The sequence below is a fragment of the Choristoneura fumiferana genome, chromosome 19 (genome assembly GCF_025370935.1).
Source record: "Choristoneura fumiferana chromosome 19, NRCan_CFum_1, whole genome shotgun sequence".
NCBI lineage: Eukaryota > Metazoa > Arthropoda > Insecta > Lepidoptera > Tortricidae > Choristoneura > Choristoneura fumiferana.
The window spans coordinates 8,867,489-8,889,040 of record NC_133490.1 but is presented as its reverse complement, the minus strand read 5'-3'; the positions used below and the strand labels follow the sequence as shown (position 1 = coordinate 8,889,040).

The window sequence follows — 21,552 nt, the reverse complement described above, 5'->3', positions numbered from 1 at the left end:
GACTTTTACTATCAGGATGTGTAGGTTAATAGAGCAAAGTTAAATTTTTATCCACTCTCCCTCTCCGGGGTGAGCTTCACCCCCACCCCTCGAATATGTCCCGGACCGCGGTATTTTCTATTTTAAAGAAAACCGTACACGATACATAAAAAGTGTGTATGAACGAAATAATCCTAGATAAATTTACTATAAACCTTTCATACATACAAAAGCGATACCACTTACAGTTTCAGCGCAATCTGGCACCAAATACGAACATTTTATTAATTTATCCAGTTTTTTTTTTGTTAATCGTTTAGTTTTTTCAATTATTTCACACTTTACCGCCAAGATATGTATGACTAAAGTAAAGAATAGGATATGCTCTTTATAAAAAGGTATAATTCATTTCTACACTCATTCATTTGACGCTGCTATGCTATTTTGAAAATTCACCATCATCAGCTACTCTCGTCGATTAATTTGAACTTTGAAAGAGCTGGGCGGTGGTCGCCGCCGCGCGGTCAGTGCGCTTGTTCCCTTGTTCCCCACTTCCCCCCCTACCCCGCCCGCTCTGCACGGCCACAGTAAAAGAGACCAAGTAGGTTAACTACGAACAAAAGTATATCGCGCGGCTTAAATGTGTGCGCTTCGCGAAATGATCACCTTTTACGTTCGCGTACTCGTACTTACGTATTTTAGGGTTCCGTACCCAAAGAGTGCCACGGAACCCTATTACTGAGACTCGCTGTCTGTCTGTCTGTCTGTTGTCTGTCCCGTCGTCTGTCACAGGGCTCTATCTTTTGAGCCGTAATAGCTAGGCACTTAAAATTTTCAGAAATTATGTATTACTGTGGCCACTATTTTAACAACAAATACTAAAAATAGAATAAAATGAATATTTAAGGGAGGCTCCCAACAACAAACGTGATTTATTGGAGTTTTTTGATTTTACGATGTTCCACGACGTGCAAAAATTGTAGAGGCCAGAGTTGCGTGAACGTATTCGAATGCGACATTGAAGAAGATTAGAATAATGCTGTTTTTTGAAGTAAATGTTATAATAGTTAATAAATAAATAATAATATTGTTAGTAAATACTTCTAAAAAATAAACGTAAGTTTAAAATAAGCTGGTTTTATTTGCAATTGGCAATCTCTCTCAGGCCCAGTAGCTGTAGGTAGCGAATTTTCAATAGGAAAGAAGTAATCTAAACAAATAAATTCATCAAAGAACTCTCCAGACCACACTTGGACACACCATTCACCACGTATCATACTTAGTTCCATTTCAGGGTACATTTTTGGAGCTTTTTTAAGGTTCCGTACCTCAAAAATAAAAACTGAACCATTATAGGATCACTCGTGTATCTGTGTCTGTCCGTCCGTATGTCATAGCCATTTGCTCCGAAACTACTTGACGCGATTGAATTGAAATTTGGTTCACCTATGTAAATTGATGACCCAAACACGGACGTGTAGTGTAAATAAATTAATTTTAAACACGGGGGCCAGTTTTGGGGGTCAATTAGAAAAAAAAAAAAAAAAACTAGGTATAAACTATATCGTGTGACATATCAAATGAAAGGGTACATTATGAAACTCAAATATATATTTTTATTTATTTTAAATTAATCCTTTTCAAGTTATTTAAGAAATAGGTGAAAATTGACCATTTCCTCGCCCCTTATCTCCTAAAAGCCCAGTAGGGCCTAAAAATTTAAAAAAAATACAGGAAATAGGTCCATACCTGTAGATTACAGGAAAACATATGAGAATCTAATGGTATTTAAAGTAACACCGTTTAACCAGTATGAATATTTATATTCGCTGAATGGCCAAATGAATTAAATTTAAAAAATAGCATAGCAACGGTAAATGAAAGAGTTTAGAATAAAATTATACCTTTTTATAAAGAAAATGTTTCTATTCTTTACTTCTGTCATACATATCTTGGCGGTAAAGAGTGAAGTTTCTGAGAAAACTAACCTTTTAGCAGAAAAAATCGATTAATTATAAAAAAAGTTAGTATTTGGTATCATATTGCGCTGAAACTATAAGTATATCGCTTTTAAATGTATGAAAGGTTTATAGTAAAATAGCTTATGCCCTACGGACTACGTTGTGCGGTCTTAGTTATCGCGCGTGGCGCCCTCTCCGAATAAAAGGTATCCTATGTTGATCCTGGGGTTCAAACACCTATATACCAAATTTCATCAAATCGGTTCAGTGGTTTCGACGTGCAAGGGTAAACAGACAGACAGACAGACAGACCAGACAGAGTTACTTTCGCATTTATAATCATTAATAGGGATTTATCAAGGCTTATTTTCGTTCCTACACCTTTTTATGTATTGTGTACGGTTTCTTTAAATGGAAAATACCGCGGTCCGGGACATATTCGAGGCGCGGGGGGTGAAGCATTCACCGGAGGAGGGGGAGAGTGGATAAAATTAACTTGCTTATAACTACATATACCTGATAGATAAAAGTCTGCATTAATTTTGCCACCAATTTTCAGCTAAATTGTAGTTACTGAACTAAAAGGCATGACGCCCGGCGCGACTAGATGGCTAAGGTTGGCCCTGCACACTAGACGCTAGACTCGCTCGCTCTAACATACTTTTGAGGATGCAGGGTGCAGAGGCTTGCAAAAAAAAACATGATGTAGTTTTTAATGTTACCTTGTAGTTAACTCTGTCAGCAACAAATTTTCACACAACAGTTGTTGTCTCACGGCCGTCAATATCGCTTGTACTTCTTTCTGTAAACATAAATTGAATATTGTGTAGGGTGGATTGTACGATGTGCCATGCACAGCACTGACCATATATATAATGTATCATCAGCCAAATATGTGGTCTACCACCCTTAAGTAGATAATCGTTTGCATGTCATAAAACAATAATGCCAATATACGTGTCTGTCAACTTAAAAGTTCGACTTTAGCGACATATTCATTTGATAGGAACTTGTTTAAAAATTGATAGACCACATATTTGGCTGATTGTACCACCATGAAAAGAAGTCGAGTGTTTTTTTTATGTTATTTGCCGGATTTTAGCTCGGTAAATGTTATTCTTGTTCTTTAATATTCGTCAGTGAACCCTCTTCTGGCGCTAAAATTAGTTTTAAAACCTTTTATTATTCAACGCTTAGGCCGTCTTGCAGGAAAAAATAAATCGAGATTTAGTAGTTAACCCAGGCTTAAGCTTGACAGTTGACACTATATACTAAACTGAGCTTAACGCTAACTCGTTAACAGTTCCACACACTCACATAGGGCCTCTGTCCGGGCACGCGCAGCACGTAATGCGTGTCGTGCGTGGCGTGTGCTTCACACGCGGCGCACAGGTCCCAGTCCACGCACTGCACGCACGTGTAGCGGAACCTGCCAACATAACACCTCCACATACACATCACATCACATTCAAACAAAAACACAACAGCACACTCAAAATGTTATTCTGTCCCGTAACTCAGGAGACATCAATCATACACTTTGTTAGAAAAGTATTTGCAATGTATACCATTAGCATGCTTAGGAGATAAGCAATGAAGGAATTGCCTTAAAACTGTCACAATACAACTCGTAACTTTTTATGGATGTGTACCCCATGAAATCATACTTTTAATAAGTAACTCAGGAGACGTTTCTATGGCAACCAGCTAAAGGTATCCAAAGTACTAAGCTGATATTGTGGTGGTGTTCTAAGGGGGAGGCCCTTCTTTAACTGTGGACGTGTTCCGGCTGATGATGATAAGGTCTAGAATCGGCTAACTAATTTCGAATTGCAGTCTTACCCTGTAATTTTTTCTCCACATCTATTGCACTTGTAATCTAAAGTTTCGCCACCTAGAAATACAAAAATACCCAAATCAATTTAAGTTGGATTGAAAATCAATACAACAAGTATTTTTAAATATATTTTCTCACCTGTTTGATCATTTTTGGAGGACTGATCTACTTCATCTTTATACATGGAAATATCTCCGAAATCTAGAGTCAGGTCTGGACCCGCCATGGTGAAATCTGACACTATCATTGTGTCATCTGGAAAAAGAGGTCCGTAATGCTTATATATAATGCATAACCTGTAATGAATCCTTCCAAACCTTGTACTGAAAATCGGTGCTAATATACTATTAAAATCACAAATCACAAGCTTTTGCAACAAACAGTTCGTTTATCGTTATTCCGCGGGAACTATGCCATTTTCCGGGATAAACTGAAGAAGTGGTTTAAGCATGAAATGTTAACAGACAGACAGAGTTACTGTCGCGTTTATAATATTAGTAGGATAATTTAATACCATACCTGCTACTATTGTTTCAGCTTTCTCCCACGAGAAAAGGTCTCGTGTTAATTCTTCAGATTCTGAAAGAAAAAAACAATTTCTTACATTATACCGACATGATATGATATCTGAATTCTGCCTAACCTTCGCTTCTTTGCGACACAACTGTGCATCTCCAAAGTTGCGATATTAGCAGATGTCAGTTTTATCGCAAAGGTGCGCTGTGTACTTGCCTAAGTCTCACCAGCATTATAAAAGAATTAAAAAACTTATATGCACAAACCTGGCACTGGTATATCCGGAACAACGTCATCATCATTATCATTGTCATCACGTGAGTCTATTATTTGCTATAAATGACAGATAAAAGAAACATGTTATTGCCGTATCTACAGATGCTCACTATTATTTTTACTAGCTTATGCCTGCGGTTTTGCCACTGTATAAGTGCATAACATGCGGAGGCCCTTGTCATTAATCTTTGATAGAATCTAATCAGGATAGTTCTTAGCTAAGATTGGTTTTTTGGAATCTTTTTGTAGTTTTTATTTCAATTCCAAAATTTTTGTTACTTTTACCAATCTTAATAATAGATGTCGCTAGTGTCTCTGCTTAAGTGACTAAATAAGAAAACAAACAAGCTGAGATATGTGGTGCATAGGAGAAATTCGTGTCTGTATTACTGCCCAGTGGTGGTGTAGTTTGTATTTTCGATATGGGTTTTACGGGATGACCGAAAAAGTAACAAAAAATTTGGAATTGAAATAAAAATACAACTAGATTCCAAAAAACCAATCTTAATTTGATTGCTTAATAACGACATCTCTTGTCTGGGTGAGCGGTTAGTTCCAATGGGGTGCTGAAAGTTTCTCGATGAGGGCTACAGCATAGATGTCGCTAGTGTCGCTGCTTAAGTGACTAAATAAGAAAACAAACAAGCTGAGATATGTGGTGCATAGGAGAAATTTGTGTCTGTATCACTGTCCAGTAGTGGTGTAGTGGTATAGCACGTGGCACGGAATGCAGAGGACCTGGCTTCGATTCCCAGCGCTGGTCTTATTTTTCTGGTTTGTCTATTCTATTCATCTATATTTCAGTTTATATTTTCGATATAGTTCTTAGCTAAGTTTTATTACAATCTGTTCAACTGTTTTTGAGATAGTGAACTTTGAAATTACAGTATTTTGGAGTTTTAACTTTTCTAAGTTGATTGGGAACTTAATTGGCATAAGAATAAGAATAATTTTATTGTTGAACTGTGTACAAAGGTGTTAAATTATACATATTTAGACACAACAGTTTGTCCATTACGGACATACAATATTTATGAAACAAAAAGAAAAACTAAAACTAAATTACATGCGCTGATAATCAGAAGGGCTACTACGAAACTTGAAAAATACCGTCCCTTTAACTCGCATAGCCATGAGCTGGCATAAATTTCATTATTATGCTAAACTATCCGTTACCCGCGACTCCGTCCGCGTAGAATTCAATTTCCACTATCATATGAAAACTATGCAATTTTCCGGGATAAAAACTAAACTATGTCCTTCCCTGGGACGCAAACTGTCTGTATACTGAATATCATCTAAATCGGTTCAACAGTACAGACGTGATGAAGTAACAAACAAACAGACTTACAAACTTTCGCATTTATAATATTAGTGGGATAAGCGTTCTGCTTTTCTATTATATGCCAGTTCAATATAATGCACAATGATGTTATGTGAATTCATATTATGTCAATTCATGTTATGCAAAATAAGGGTCGGATAAAAAAGCCATTGGATACACACTTGACTCAATTGCAGTTGGTTTTTGATATGGTTTCGATGTTGTTTGGAATGATTCAGATGTTGGGTCAGATGTGTTTGTCATGAATGCAGTCGGCGGTAACAGGTACACTTCTCTTCTGGGATAACTGTAGTTGTGGTCTATGTCCACCATGGCAGCAACTGACAATTGCAGACCTGTAAAGTACATAACATTTTTAACTATAATTATACACAATCAAGCAAGCCTTCATCATATGTTGTTGGGTGACAACCAAAACTCACTAAGTAGAGTCGACCCATTTTAATGACAGTTCCTACTTCATAAATAAAACAATACGGCTGATTGCTATATTGACTTAAGATGTACTCGGTGACTTAAGTTTATATATGTACTCTGTGGCGCTACAAATAACATTAAATCTTAGGGTGGTAAAGGAATTTTTTGGTTGACTATCCTACCTACCAAATTGACACAACGAAGATAAACATGTTTTGATATTTTTTTTATTTTATAAATGTTTTTAATTAAAATTATACGAAGCTTATTTATTTCGGTAGGCGACAGGCTAGCAACCTGTCACTATTGTACCTTTTTTTTGTCAAACTTTAAACCTAAAATTGCTAAAAGTGGCTCCGAAGCGGTAACGCACGTGTGCTCTGCCTACCCCATTTGGGAATACAGGTGTGATGTTTGTGTGTAACTATGGCCAATAATATACGAAGAAGCAAATTTAGATAATATTATCGATAGTTTAATAGCAATTGTGCTTAGTGACTTTTAGCTGCGAAGATTTAATTGGAAGAAAGTGTGTGTGTGTGTGTGTGTCATAGTAAAATATCATCTTAAGTTATTTTGTGGGCAATGGCCAACTTTATGGAAATAAAATCAGACCTATATGGGATAAAATTAAATAACGAGATTTAAAACTAATCAAATAATAAACCAACAAATCAGCTAATAAACAATTCTTATTCTTATTCAAATAATGCTTACTCAGACTCAGATTCACTCTATTCTGATTCATCAGTTTGGCTGAGTGAGTGAGTTTTTATTGCCGAATTTAGTTTGACATATGTTATGTCTTTAATGGTTTTTTATAATGTATAGTAAACCCCCTTGCAATAAAACTGGCACCTATGGTTTTTGTATTTTATGTGCATGAAAGCTTACTTTCTAAGCTTCAATGCCTAAAAATCTGAAAAACCATAGGTGCCCTATTTTTTATAAGGGGGTTTATAAGCAAGGACCATAATAATATACAATGTCAATCTCCATACTGAGAATCGTACGCCGCTGATTAGTATATTTCTACGTCGCTAGATGGCGCTAAGAATACCAATTCATTCTAGTCTTATTTTCCAATTTCTACGAATATGCAAGTGTGAAGTATTACTATCAAGCGTTCAACCGCATTCCAAGCTCAAAATTCAGTTATACAAACAAAAAAAAGTCATACTTACAAAAACAATACAATTTACCACAAATAATATTATTTGGGATTTTTGAAAGTTATAAAGTTGAGGCATTGTCTACCTGCCATAGTAGACATATCAGGCCAACAAAATAGTGACTCACGTTTCAAATTAGTATTTGGTATTGCTGACCGAATTAGACGACTGCAACTTGTTTTTTGAGTGGGATCAAAATGATTGTCACATATTCTTTTGTATTTATAAATCTTCATATGATCAGTTTGGCGCAACTTGTCACCAACAACCAACATCCAAGCAGCAAACAATTCAGGGCGCTTCACTGGGTGCGGGAATTGGTGCATAGGCACACATATATGATCTGCAAATTAATTGAAATTGAAGTAACTTAACCCAAATGCATACTTATTTTTTTAAGGTATAAAAATTATCATTAAGGTTATGTACCTACAACATTGACTATCCAGAGTAAATATGCTGTTACTGAACCAGTGAACAACTGTTCGGCCTCATCTGCAGTTGCCATCAGGCGAGATAGAGGCAAATTGCTGGTCAGTTTTAATAAAAAAAATGATGTATTTACATATCTCAAACATAAAACAGCCATGGTGGCCTAGTGGTTTGATTGATGAGCATGCTCCATCACACAAACCGTTCCTTAACAACACCCCTTAACATAATGCTACTGACACCATGTTACCTGTTATTAGCGAATTATTGTCTAATGTGACTCTTGATCAAAAGTGCGATGACCACTGCATTATGCTTACTACCATGACAAAAATCAATTTTGTTTGACCTCCTTGAAACCTAGTTTGTTAGCAACCTGTACTTTATGACCATTGTGTTTTATTAATAACATCACACATCTCGGCCTCCTCGCACAATCAGAGAGCTTGGGTCGTAGTTCCCATTCTGGCCCAGTGGTTTATTAATAAACAATTATAAATAAAATAAAAAACATTATACCTTAAGATTTTTGGTTAACTTTTATGTTTGCGCTGTACAATTTACTTTTTTTGCAATAGCGTACTTCGGATGACTTGAAAAGCACTTTTACAATAAATATTTAAATCGAAAACTTTTATCTATAGGTAACCAAGTTGATGCTGAAATGAGACCTTAAACATTTACTGATTCAAATAAATAATTGTAGTATTCGTTTCTCTCTACTAAACTTATTCTCTACCTAAGCGTGTTAAGTTAAATGAACAAACGCATTTTAAAATGTAGTTACAACAATTCACGTACCATCACAGCCAAAAACACAATATCTTTTTCTTCTCATGTTTAGTGTGGACTGTGCACCGCACCAATACAGCAAAACAACAGAAAAAAAACTTTTATTTAAAACCGTGCATCACACACGACGTATTAAATAAACCCATAAAATAAATAAAAAACAAACACGGACGATAGGACTGACTGACCGAATTTGACTAACAGCTGACAGTGACAGTTGATTTTTATATTTTTTATTCATACAGATTGACGGACAAAGGAAATGTCATCCATAAAGCCTGCCAAAGGAAATGCCATCCTTCAGGCGTACGCAAAAGGAACTGAGCCTATACAGCCACAAGTCTTGTCTAGCCAAGTTATTATGGTTCGTTAGCAAAAGCTTCAGCTTCAGCTTTTGCTAACTAAGCCTAATAACTAACTAATCAATTAACTTTTCGTGTTTGTTGTCATGTAGTTTTGGTTTGCAAGGATCAAGAATGCTGTCCCTGTGTAACATTTCTGTGTAGAATTCCTTCGTTATTCGTAATATATCATCATCATTTCATTTCTATTAGAATGCTCTGTTTGGTCTTGAGTTTTTATTAGTTTATCGATGTCGACTATTTCTATAGGTTCAGAATAGTCAAAATTTCACCATCACCTATAAGTATCACCATCTGTATTTGATTCCATACGAACATCGTCTGCCGTAGTTGCTAGATCGTTCTTAATCGAGTCGTCGGTACCGTGAGATGTTAAGTCTTGTATGTTATCTAAATAAGAGTCTACACTAGTCCTTCGTTTTCGAGATGGACCGCCATCTTCGTCTTTTTGTTCTGGATAAATCTGAAAACATGAAATACAAGACAGTAAACTCTTCATTGAATACCACATAAAGAACAACAAATTTATTATTTATTTATTTATTCAAGCAAAAAAATACAGCATTACAGTTAAACACCAATGCAAATTATAATTATAATTCAAATTATAAAAACCAAAAAGACATAAAGTACATTTAAAAAAAAAACTATGAATAGTTAAGGATTATTGAACGTCGTCTTCGTCGCTACCCTAAAACGACGGAACACCACACCCTCCGGCCAGAAGTTGGAGCGCAGGAACATCTACTGGTGCTTGGAAGGCACTTGGAGTCTAAATGAGCTGAAATTGTTAGCCCTTTGAGACTTGAGCGGGACGATGGACAGCTCTAGCTGGGCTCCTTGTAACAGGGCCTTTACTGCCTCGCGGACGTGCTCGATCACCTTCTCAGGCGTCGTCTTCTTGTCCAACCGAGACATGTAGATGTCCACCCTCGGTACTGCAGCTTGAATACAGGACGACGCTGCAGAAACGGTCCCTCGCTGATTGCGATTGCGTTTTAGACGGCGTTTCCGATTCACTACCGGATTGAAGCCATCACGCGCAATAACTTTCGGCGCTGGTTGATCGGCGGCCGCAGGGTGCTCCTTAGTTCCCTTTGCAGAGTAAATACACGAATGGCTATATCTGTCCCAGTTGTTTGCATTGCCGACAACTGGGCGAATATTCCGAGTACCTGATCTTCTCTTCTTATTGTTAGTTTCAGGGATGGGCCAATGGCAATATGCAGACAATAGTCCTCGCACATATCTGGTGGAAACGGAGCCTTACTAAGTAGAAAACATTTATTAAACATGTGACGAGAATTCAACAAATGTCACCTTGCCGTCACTAGTTCACGCGTTGATATGCCACAGTCGGCTAGGTCCACGTCACAACAAACTATTTTATTATTATATTTTATTAACCCCCGAAAAAAAAAGAGAGGTGTTATAAGTTTGTGGCACCGTAGCTCTTAAATGGGTGAACCGCTTTGAATGCGGATTTTTTTATTTGAAAGCAGGGTTTCTGGCGATGGTTCTTAGACATGTTTTATTAAAATTGGTTCAGCCGTTCTTGAGATATTGATCTTTGAAGTGACAATGTCAGGGGTTTTCCAACTTTTTGTTGGTTAGGTTATAGCAAAAACAAAAACCAAAGTATGCTAAATTTCGTTTATTTCAGTCTTTTTATGTCTTTCAGGTGTTTTATGCACTTCCATCCTTTGTATTACATCTTCTAATTGCACCGTCACTGAAACAAATATTTTTTTTTTACAAATTACAAATATTAATTTGTCCTATATTAGTTCGCATAACAGATTTGGCATAAATTGTGCATAACAGCGAACTTGCATAATTATAAAGAAGCATAACACTTATTTATCGTGAGAGTTGCGGGAAACCGGTGGATGCAAGTGGCGAGTTGTCGTTCATTGTGGCGTTCTAAGGGGGAGGCCTTTGTCCAGCAGTTGACGTCTTCCGGCTGATGATGATGATGATAACACTTATTTAGCATAATTAGGAATCCGCATAATTGAAATATGCATAACATTAATAAATATAACTTGTAACTGTTATAAAACGAATTCGCATAATTTTATCAAGCGAGTGCATTAGCTTGGTCAGGGCAAAACCGACTAGGTTAGGTTAGGTTCAAAAGGCTAGGCTAGCCTTCCATGTTAGGTATTTTTTTATAACAACAACAAACATCACGCCTGTATTCCCAAATGGGGTAGACAGAGCACACGAAACTTTACCGCTTCGGAGCCACTTTTAGAAATTTCAGGGTTATTTTTTTATAATAGCCCAATAATAGATATTTTTACACAGTAGTTCACTTCTCAGATCTAATTAAAATTATATGGACCAACAAAGTAATCATTTTACTTTTAGTAATAATTTTTCACTTTCATTAAAATAATCATTTTATATTTATACTATTTACGAGTAAAACTTATCCAAATTAATGTTCCGCTACTTAAATTTATGGCAACTTACCATTATGCCAATACACATTATGCGCCTTTACATTATGCGTATTCAGTTATGCGAATTAATAATTATGCAAAATAACGTTATCCCTGTTTCAATTAGGACAATTAATTTTATGCGAATTAATATACCTACCTAGACCCATGCTAGGTATTGTGTAATTTTGGCCGACAGAGTATATTAACACATTAGTTAAACAGTACTACCGCCGATAATGTTAACGCTCATGTTAACTGGGGCTATTCCGAATCGTTCGGACCTCTCTGCGAACTACTGGCATTTTTTCCCAGTTCGTACTGCGTTCGTACCTTAAGTCCGCACTGACCACGTTACCAGTAGTTCGCACTTACGCTTGCGTGCGGCAATAAGTGCTGACTACTGGGAATAGCTCGTTTATCGTATAAAGCAACGTTTCACAAAATTGTGAGCCGCGAACCGGTACTGGGCCGCGAAAATAAAACACCGTGTCACAGGATTGTCTCACTTCATTGTTTAGTCAAACGTACTCATTCATAATCAAAGAGATGTATTGCTTTTGTGTCCACGCAAACGCTAACTCCATGGTGATTATCACGAATATGTTAACTAAGGTAACGGCGCCTTTTACCGTGGTACTTAAGGAAGTTTTCAAATGAGTCCCAAAAATTAAGGGTATCAAGCTCCTTAACAAACGAGAATATTTTTTTTATTTAAGAGCGTTTATTGAACTTTCAGTGTCTTAACTTTTTGGGCTCGTTTTAGTTATTAGTATTTGATAAAATAATTATTGAAATCAAAATACCCAAATCTTCTATTACCGTGGTAATGGACAGGCTGTGATTCCATTACCGCGAATTGAGCTTCTATTACCGAGGGTATAAAAAAACGGCAATTTTCTACCATCGGTAAAAGGAACGCGACACATGTTTTGGAACTTAAATACCGAGGGATTAAAAAAAGGTAATGGCTTTTGGTTCTGTATAATGTATTGTACACCAAAATTTTTTGAGAAAATTTAAATAAAAACTAAAGTTTGATTCGAATAGTGTATCCAGCCCATTGTATTTTATTATGCTTATGCCACCAGTTAAAGTTTGATGTATGCATGCTGAGTAAAAGTCACAACTTTATCAAAAAAATCTGCATTTTACGGTACCCCTAAATGTGAATTATTTTAACAGAAAAATAAAATGTCACTCGGTAATAGGGACTTCTTTAAGAACTATTACCGACCCAAAGACAATTGAATGGGTCGGTAATAGATGCCAAAACATTCTATTACCGAGGGTTATGCGATCATACCATCGTTAATTGGCTTAATTTGGAGTATTGTAAAATCTAATTCCGACCTATAAAAACTATAGGATAGAGTTGTGTTTGAATTACAAATCAAATATACTTATTACATCCTTGGCATATAACCAAATTACATAACTGGTAAGTAAATATAAAATTTCATCGCAATATTTAAACAACTTGGCAAAATAACGGTTTCTATAGAAACTACAAATTCAGTATTCAAGTTTTTGCTAAAAAATAAGAGTTTGTTAATACTTTTTCATACCACGGAAATAGTTTTTTAAAAGCGTGAATAGATCAAATTGGAATAACTGTAACAAATTATATAAACGATAATTTATACCAAAAATAAAGCTTGAAGAACCAAAAATACCACTTTAACTATTACCGTGATATACCACCGGTATTACAATCAACAGTTAAAAATGGCGCCTATCGCCGCTGTATTTTATTTTCCATTTTAATCGTATTTCCGGGCCTAAAAATATACAAAAAGTATTCAGAACTCGTACAAAAAACTATAAAAAGCCATTTAAAAACCATAACATTAGTTCAATTGCCATAAATATTTTGTAAAACACTAAATAAGATTCGAGTCTGCTTGTATGTGGTGTCACGCGTTAGTATGGCAAATCCTCTTCCGTCGGCCATTTCGGAAAATCACGAATTAGCAAGATCTTTGATTCATGCACATTCACTAGCGCTAATAAATCAGTGAGTCGACTAAATAAGCTTTTATCTTGTAAATATATTTTTTAAAGAAATCTATCGTTTGATTATAAAATGCGTATTTTAAATTGCCGCGGTGATGGCCGTCGATTTCGATACCCCCGGTAATAGGCGCCGTTACCTTATTACTTTGAAATGTGTTTTTTACTTTTCCTGTATGCACTAGGAGGGTTAAAAAAACTTGGTGACCACAAAAGGGAAAATTATCGAGCCAAGGCATCATAATGTAAATAATAATAAAACAAACATACCTCGTGATTGCAGCATCGTCATCAATAATTGTTTCCACTGATCACCAGGGGGCAGCAGAATTTTATAACGTCTCTTTGTTTGGCGATTAGTCTTAGCTATGCTTCGTGTTATTATTATGTTTCTGGGCATTCTTGTTTTTGTTTGGCCGCGTGTTTCTGTACCTTCACTTAGCGCTCCTGTCTCTGTAGTACGTGTACCAATTTCTTTGTTTTGTGTTCTTATTTGTTCATTATGTGTTTCGTCATCGTCATTTAAATGAGATGTATGTGTAAAGGTGTTAAGAGGTGATTTCATCATCATCACTGCTCATATTAACTAATTTTTGTTGTTCGGTGTACTGCGGTTCGGATATGGTAGTATCAAGAATGTTGTCCAATCTATCTGCTAACATTTCGATGTCGTTTTCTTTTGTTATTTGTGTTATATCTGTGTACATATCTGAATTTGGTTTGGATTTGGTAGTATCAAGAATGTCGTCCAATCTATCTGCTAACATTTCGATGTCGTTTTCTTTTGTTATTTGTATTATATCTGTGTACATATCTGAATCATTTTGTTCAAAATCCTGTTCCGTTTGTTCGTGAGTTCTTGTTAGTTTATCGATATCTATTATTTTTATAGGTTCAGAATAGTTAAATAGGTCATTTTCTGTCTCTGTGACTTGACTGCTGTATGATGAGTCGGCGCGAGGTGTTAAGTTTTGTGTGCTGCTTAAAGAATCTAGACTAGCCCCTCGTCTGTTTTGAAGTAGATGGCCATCTTCATTTGGTTCAACTTTGTTCTGAAAATACGAAAAAGTGGACGTTATCATTTTTTTTTTGTAAAACTAGCTACACGCAACGGCTACTGGTTATCCACGGTGTTCTGTGTCTGTGTCTATAGACAGAAGAAGTGTTTTAAGTACACACGGTCTTGTTCTTTGATTAGTAATGTAATTAAGATATAGAAGATAATATTAAATGTAAGGTAGCTTTTTATAACTTTATAAGTAGGTACAAATCAATTGTAAGGATAACTGCCGAATGTACTAAGTGAAGTGTGAAGTCAAAATGTTTCAAGGAAATAAACAACTTTTATTCTAATTCTTACGCTCGGTCTGTAGAACTATGTTTGTCAAAAAACGTCATACGAAACTACGAGACGCGCGTAGTATAGGACCAGGTCGTACGAAGTTAGGAATTAACCTAAGATTAATCGAAACAAAGCAGTGTTCACCTCAAGTGTGTCATCATCGTCATGTTGGCTGATGTTCCACGCTTCGAGCGGATCGCCCTCCGGGTCTGAAGCGCCCTCGGGTACCTCTGCGTCCTCGTCTATTAATTCTTCTTTAATACTGCGAAAAAGTAATAGGTTATACTTTGTTCCAGTTAATGGCAAGACCAAAGTCAGTGCCGGCGTGGGGGGGGGGGGGAATATTTTATTTCTATATCTAACAAACACGACCTGTCATTTTATCGCTTGTCGTATCTAAAAGAGCGCCAAAGGCATGACTCGCTGGGGCGCCTATATAGCTAAGGCCGGCCCTGCACACTAGACGCTAGACTCGCACCAACATACTTTTGAGAATGCCCCTGCAGAGATTTAGCAAAAAAAAAACATGATGTAGTTTTATTATGTTACCTTGTAGTTAACTCTGTCAGCAACAAATTTTCACACAACAGTTGTTGTCTCACGGCCGTCAATATCGCTTGTACTTCTTTCTGTAAACATAAATTGAATATTGTGTAGGGTGGATTGTACGATGTGCCATGCACAGCACTGACCATATATATAATGTATCATCAGCCAAATATGTGGTCTACCACCCTAAAGTTGATAATCGTTTGCATGTTATAAAACAATAATGCCAAAAGAAACTTGAAAGTTCGACTTTAGCGACATATTCATTTGATAGGAACTTGCTTAAAAATTGATAGACCACATATTTGGCTGATTGTACCACCATGAAAGGTAGTCAGTGTTTTTTTTTTTAATATTTGCCGGATTTTAGCTCGGTAAATGTTATTCTTGTTCTTTAATATTCGTCAGTGAACCCTCTTCTGGCGCTAAAATTAGTTTAAAAGCTTTTATTATTCAACGCTTACGCCGTCTTGCAGGAAAAAATAAATCGAGATTTAGTAGTTAATCCAGGCTTAAGCTTGACAGTTCCATACAATTTGACACTATATACTAAACTGAGCTTAACGCTAACTCGAGATTTATGTGTTTCCAGCAAGTATCCATTAGACAAAACTTTAACCAATAGTGAAAAATGATATATATGTACTTCAATTAGTTCTGCCGATTTTTCAAAGATATAAATGGGTCAATCAACTTTTTCTTGTTTATTTTTCTGTCCCGTTGTCCAAGAGACAACAGTGACAGAGTTTCTGGAGAGTGAGAGAATTTTCGAGGAGATAGTCCATAAAATAAAATAATATAGAGTAGAAGAAACTTCACGGTTTTAAAGAGTTGCCCAGGGGACGTAAACATGGCAACGAGTTACAAGAAAAAGTTGATCGACCCAAATATTTTTTGAGAAATCGATACTATACTACTTCTTGTATAACCCCAGGCCCTATACTTCGTATCTTGCCGTCCCGATGACGCTAATATTATTTAATACGAGAGTGAGAGGGACGGTAAGACACGAACTTCGAATTTCGTAGTAGCCCCCCAGCTCGCTGGTTTCTGCGTGGGTGACGAGCAGAAGTTGCCTCTTGGTCGTCGGACGAGGAACCAGTGCAACAGTGCAGTGAATTATTCGCACGATTTTGACTTTTCAGTACTTAGTATATTTCAATTTAAAATAAAGTTATTTTTTTATTAGATTTATGTTCCCTCTTGTTCTGAGAGGAGGCCTGTGCCCAGCAGTGGGACGTATATAGGCTGGGATGATGATGATGAGATTTATGTTCCACACACTCACATAGGGCCTCTGTCCGGGCACGCGCAGCACGTAATGCGTGTCGTGCGTGGCGTGTGCTTCACACGCGGCGCACAGGTCCCAGTCCGCGCACTGCACGCACGTGTAGCGGAACCTGCCAACATAACACCTCCACATACACATCACATCACATTCAAACAAAAACACAACAGCACACTCAAAATGTTATTCTGTCCCGTAACTCAGGAGACATCATACACTTTGTTAGAAAAGTATTTGCAATGTATACCATTAGCATGCTTAGGAGATAAGATAAGCCATGAAGGAATTGCCTTAAAACTGTCACAATACAACTCCTAACTTTTTATGGATTTGTACCCCATGAAATCATACTTTTAATAAGTAACTCAGGAGACGTTACTATGGCATCCAGCTACACTAAAAAGTTTATTGACTCAAGTATTGATATTACAATGTTACAAAAATAATGTTTAAAAAAAGGTATCCAAAGTACTAAGCTGATATTGTGGTGTTCTAAGGGGGAGGCCCTTCTTTAACTGTGGACATCTTCCGGTTGTTGATGATAAGGTCTAAGGACTCGGCTAATTAAATTTGAATTGCAGTCTTACCCTGTAATTTTTTCTCCACATCTATTGCACTTGTAATCTAAAGTTTCGCCACCTAGAAATACAAAAATACCCAAATCAATTTAAGTTAGATTGAAAATCAATACAACAAGTCTTTTTAAATATATTTTCTCACCTGTTTGATCATTTTTGGAGGACTGTTCCACTTCATCTTTATACATGGAAATATCTCCGAAATCTAGAGTCAGGTCTGGACCCGCGATGGTGAAATCTGACACCATCATTGTGTCATCTGGGAAAAAAGGTCCGTATTGCTTATATATGCATGTAATGAATCCTTCCAAACTTTGTACTGAAAATCGGTGCTAATATACTATTAAAATCACAAATCACAAGCTTTTGCAACAAACAGTTCGTTTTATCGTTATTCCGCGGGAACTATGCCATTTTCCGGGATAAACTGGAGAAGCGGTTTAAGCATGAAATGTTAACCGACAGACAGAGTTACTGTCGCGTTTATAATATTAGTAGGATAATTTAATATACCTGCTACTATTGTTTCAGCTTTTTCCCACGAGAAAAGGTCTCGTGTTGATTCTTCAGATTCTGAAAGAAAAAAACAATTTTTTACATGACACCGACATGATATGATATCTGAATTCTACCTAACCTTCGCTTCTTTGCGACACAACTGTGCATCTCCAAAGTTGCGATATTAGCAGATGTCACAGTTTTAACGCAAAGGTGCGCTGTGTACTTGCCCAAGTCTCACCAGCATTATAAAGGAATTAAAAAACTTAATGCACAAACCTGGCACTGGTATATCTGGAACAACGTCATCATCATTATCATTGTCATCACGTGAGTTATCAATGGCAACAGCAACAGTTGTAATTTATTGAATCAGGCGTTACTTTGCGGAGGTCCATCCATATCAATGAACTAAAAGAATTTCCTTGCTCACCCGCGACCTTACGATAGCTAAGCTTATGCAAAATATGCGTGTTCATGCAGTTCCTCCACCTCCACACTGTAAGAACATACACAAATCACACAAACCCATCTATCACCCATCCCATCTAACACTACACTGACGCGTTTCGAACTCAACCAGAGCTCATCTTCAGAGTGACACAACCGTACACCATGCTACCAGTTGTTAGACATGTGTGTGTGTGTGTGTGTGTGTGTGTGGTGTGTCTAACAACTGGTAGCATGGTGTACGGTTGGTGTGGTGGTAGTGATAGATGGGTTTGTGTGATTTGTGTGTGTTCTTACAGTGTGGAGGTGGAGGAACTGCATGAACACGCATATTTTGCATAAGCTTAGCTATCGTAAGGTCGCGGGTGAGCAAGGAAATTCTTTTAGTTCAGCAACAGTTGTGTTTTCCTCTATTACACTGTAATTTTTTACAGTATCTTCCACTGTATTTTTTTATAAATGACAGATAAAAGAAAAAATTAATTCCGTATCCACAGATGCTCACTATTATTTTTACTAGCTTATGCCTGCGGTTTTGCCACTGTATAAGTGCATAACATGCGGAGGCTCTTGTCATTAATCTTTGATAGAATCTAATCAAGATAGTTCTTAGCTATGTTATATTACAATCTGTTCAACTGTTTTTGAGATATTGAACTTTGAAATGACAATATTTGGGAGTTTTTAACTTTTCTAAGTTGGTGTGATACAGATCATCAGCCGGAAGACGTCCACTGTTGAAGTAAGACTAGGGCTTGCAATCCGGATAACCGGATATCCATATTATCCGGATATCCGCCCATTTTCAAATCCGGATAGGAAGATCTTCATTATCCGGATAATTTGGATAATTCGAATATCTGATATTAAGCGCGCGCTCGCGCATTGTGAGAGGTTAGTGTAGTGTATGCATACACACAGATACATTTCTCTTTGTATTAGGAAGGTTTACATGCAATACTTATTAGTTAGGTTCATTCTTAACATCTTGTTTGGTAGTGGCGATGATGAATTTTTGGTAAATGTGTATGTAAGTAATGTATGTGTTATTATTAATTATTATATTTTATGTATTTTTCAATCTTCTATATATTTTTTACCTTACATTACACACACCTGCTTTGATCACCTTTTTTCTTGATTCTATGTTAATAACATCGTCAGGTCGAATAAGAAGGTAGAAGAAGAGATCGCTTTTTAGCGATTAGACCCCTGTTTTCTCGTCTCCTACCCTACCTTTTATGTTCTGATTTCATTTTATAATGAATGTTTTTTGGTGTTCAATACAATACGCTTTGTATTGTATTGTGTTGTTTATTCTTATAATAGAGCAAGAGCCCGCAAGAGCCAGACCTTCGTTATAGTATCGTTATAATCCTTCGTTATAGTCCGACTACAGGACCAGAGCACGAAGCCTATTCCTTTGCAGCGGGGAGTCAGACAAGGAGATGTGATCTCACCGAAACTGTTCACCGCTGGATTGGAAGATGATTTTAAGGTTCTGGACTGGAAAGGACGAGGCATTAACAATAATGGGGAGTACTTCACTCACCTTCGATTCGCCGACGATATTGTAGTCATGGCTGAGACTATGGAGGACCTCAGTGCTATGCCGCTGACCTCAGCAGAGTTGTTTCCGACCGAGTTAGCTTAAAAATAAACATGGACAGACGAAAGTCATGTCTAATGTTGTGCCAGCTCCCGTAATAGTCGGAGGCTCTGCGCTCGAAGTTGTTGACGACTATGTATGCAAACGATTCAGTTAGGTAGGTCTAATTTTGAGAAAGAGATCACTCGTCGAATCCGACTCGGCTGGCAGCATTCGGTAAGCTTTGCAGTCTTTTCGGCCAAATTACCGCAGTGTTTTGAAGTCAAAAGTCTTTGACCAGTGTGTTGCCAGTGATGACATACGGATCTAAAACGTGGGCGCCAACGATGCCTCATTAGGAAGCTCAAAGTCACTCAAAGGGCTATGGAAGGTCTATGCTCGGGTTTCTCTACGGGATAGAGTCAGAAATGATGATATCCGCAGTAGAACTAAGGTTACCGAATAGCCCGAAGATTTGCGAAACTGAAGTGGCAGTGAGCGTGCTCGCAGGACTGATGGCAATAGGGTTAGAAGGTTCTCGAATGTCGTCCGCGGAGCCGAGCCGTCGGTAGGCCTCCACTCCAATAAGATGGAGCGACGACCTGGTTAAGATCGCTGAATTGCGTTGGATGCGGAAAGCACAAGACTGGTCTGAGTGGAGAGCCTTGGGCGAGGCCTAAGTCCAGCAGTGGACGTCTTTCGGCTGACATGATGAATCGAATCTACTCTCGATTCTGAGTATTTTGAGCAAAGTGCTTTCCGGTTTTCAGTTATATTAAAAATGAACACCTTGCATAAAAAAAACTTTCAGCCTTTAAATATAACGAAGGTCTGGCTGTCGTGGGCTCTGGTCCGTAAGGCAAAAATAACAAACAAGCAGGAGACAGAGAAGTTAAAGTGTTTTTAAGTTATTTCACTCATTAAAGTGACAAAAATAATGATTTTTGTGCGTATAAGACAATCAGTGATTAAGTTAATTAACACGATTCGTCTGATGAAACAATTTAAAATTGTTTTTAGCGTTTTTTAAATATTCGGAAAATTATTCAAATTATTCAAAATAACCGGATATCCGGATACTGAGATTTCAAATATCCGAAATATCCGGATAATAAAAAGTTACCGGATAGTGCAAGCCCTAAGTAAGACCCTCCCCTTAGAACGCCGCAATTGCATCCACCAATTGCCCGCAACTCTCTCGATGTCGTCAGTCCACCTAGTGCGTGGCCTGCCAATACTTCGTCTTCCCTTTCATTGTTGCCACTCGCTCTAGGACCTTTCTCCCCCAACAATTATCTGTTCTTGGAGCGAAGTGCCAACAAGTTTAAGCGAGTGCCACTTAAACTTGCATTTTCTTTGAGCTACGATGAATTTGCATATTCCTGATTCTATCGCGCAAACAACAAACAGACAGTTGTAGATGCCGATTGAAGGATACGGGTATAGACCTGTTTATTCGCATAATGTAATATTCCTAATTCAAATTGGCATAACGTTATTTCGCGTAAAAAAACATTTGTGTAACATTAATTGCATAACTGAATACCCATAATGTTAATGCGCATAATGTGAATAGGTTTAACCATGAGCTGGCATAAATTTCATTATTATGCTAAATAAGTGTTCTGCTTTTTTATTATATGCCAGTTTAATGTTATGCCAAATGTTATAAGAATTCATATTATATAAATTCATGTTACGCAAAATAAG

At 37.1% G+C, this 21,552-nt stretch overlaps 3 protein-coding genes across 4 annotated transcripts in view; 1 reads left to right on the top strand and 2 right to left on the bottom strand.

Annotated features, from left to right (window-relative positions):
• The window catches only part of LOC141438559 (uncharacterized), a 100,498-nt gene that overhangs the window by 20,695 nt on the left and 58,251 nt on the right, over positions 1 to 21,552 (top strand). The window lies entirely within an intron of this gene.
• Positions 1 to 21,552, bottom strand: part of LOC141438562 (uncharacterized) — a gene marked incomplete in the record, with an annotated part of 37,704 nt that overhangs the window by 13,741 nt on the left and 2,411 nt on the right. Inside the window, 8 exon segments of the mRNA XM_074102434.1 lie at positions 14,254 to 14,601; positions 15,036 to 15,153; positions 15,441 to 15,520; positions 16,729 to 16,840; positions 17,316 to 17,367; positions 17,449 to 17,565; positions 17,820 to 17,879; positions 18,084 to 18,098. Of these exon segments, the coding sequence (XP_073958535.1) occupies positions 14,254 to 14,601; positions 15,036 to 15,153; positions 15,441 to 15,520; positions 16,729 to 16,840; positions 17,316 to 17,367; positions 17,449 to 17,565; positions 17,820 to 17,879; positions 18,084 to 18,098 (902 nt within the window).
• LOC141438577 (uncharacterized) lies at positions 1,666 to 9,011 on the bottom strand. Its single transcript, XM_074102447.1, has 9 exons — positions 8,737 to 9,011; positions 7,631 to 7,846; positions 6,076 to 6,249; positions 4,297 to 4,356; positions 3,916 to 4,032; positions 3,783 to 3,834; positions 3,258 to 3,369; positions 2,663 to 2,742; positions 1,666 to 1,690 (listed from the first exon to the last, which is right to left on the bottom strand). The coding sequence occupies exons 1-9, from the start codon at positions 8,771 to 8,773 to the stop codon at positions 1,666 to 1,668; spliced, it is 873 nt and encodes a 290-aa protein (XP_073958548.1). The 5' UTR covers positions 8,774 to 9,011.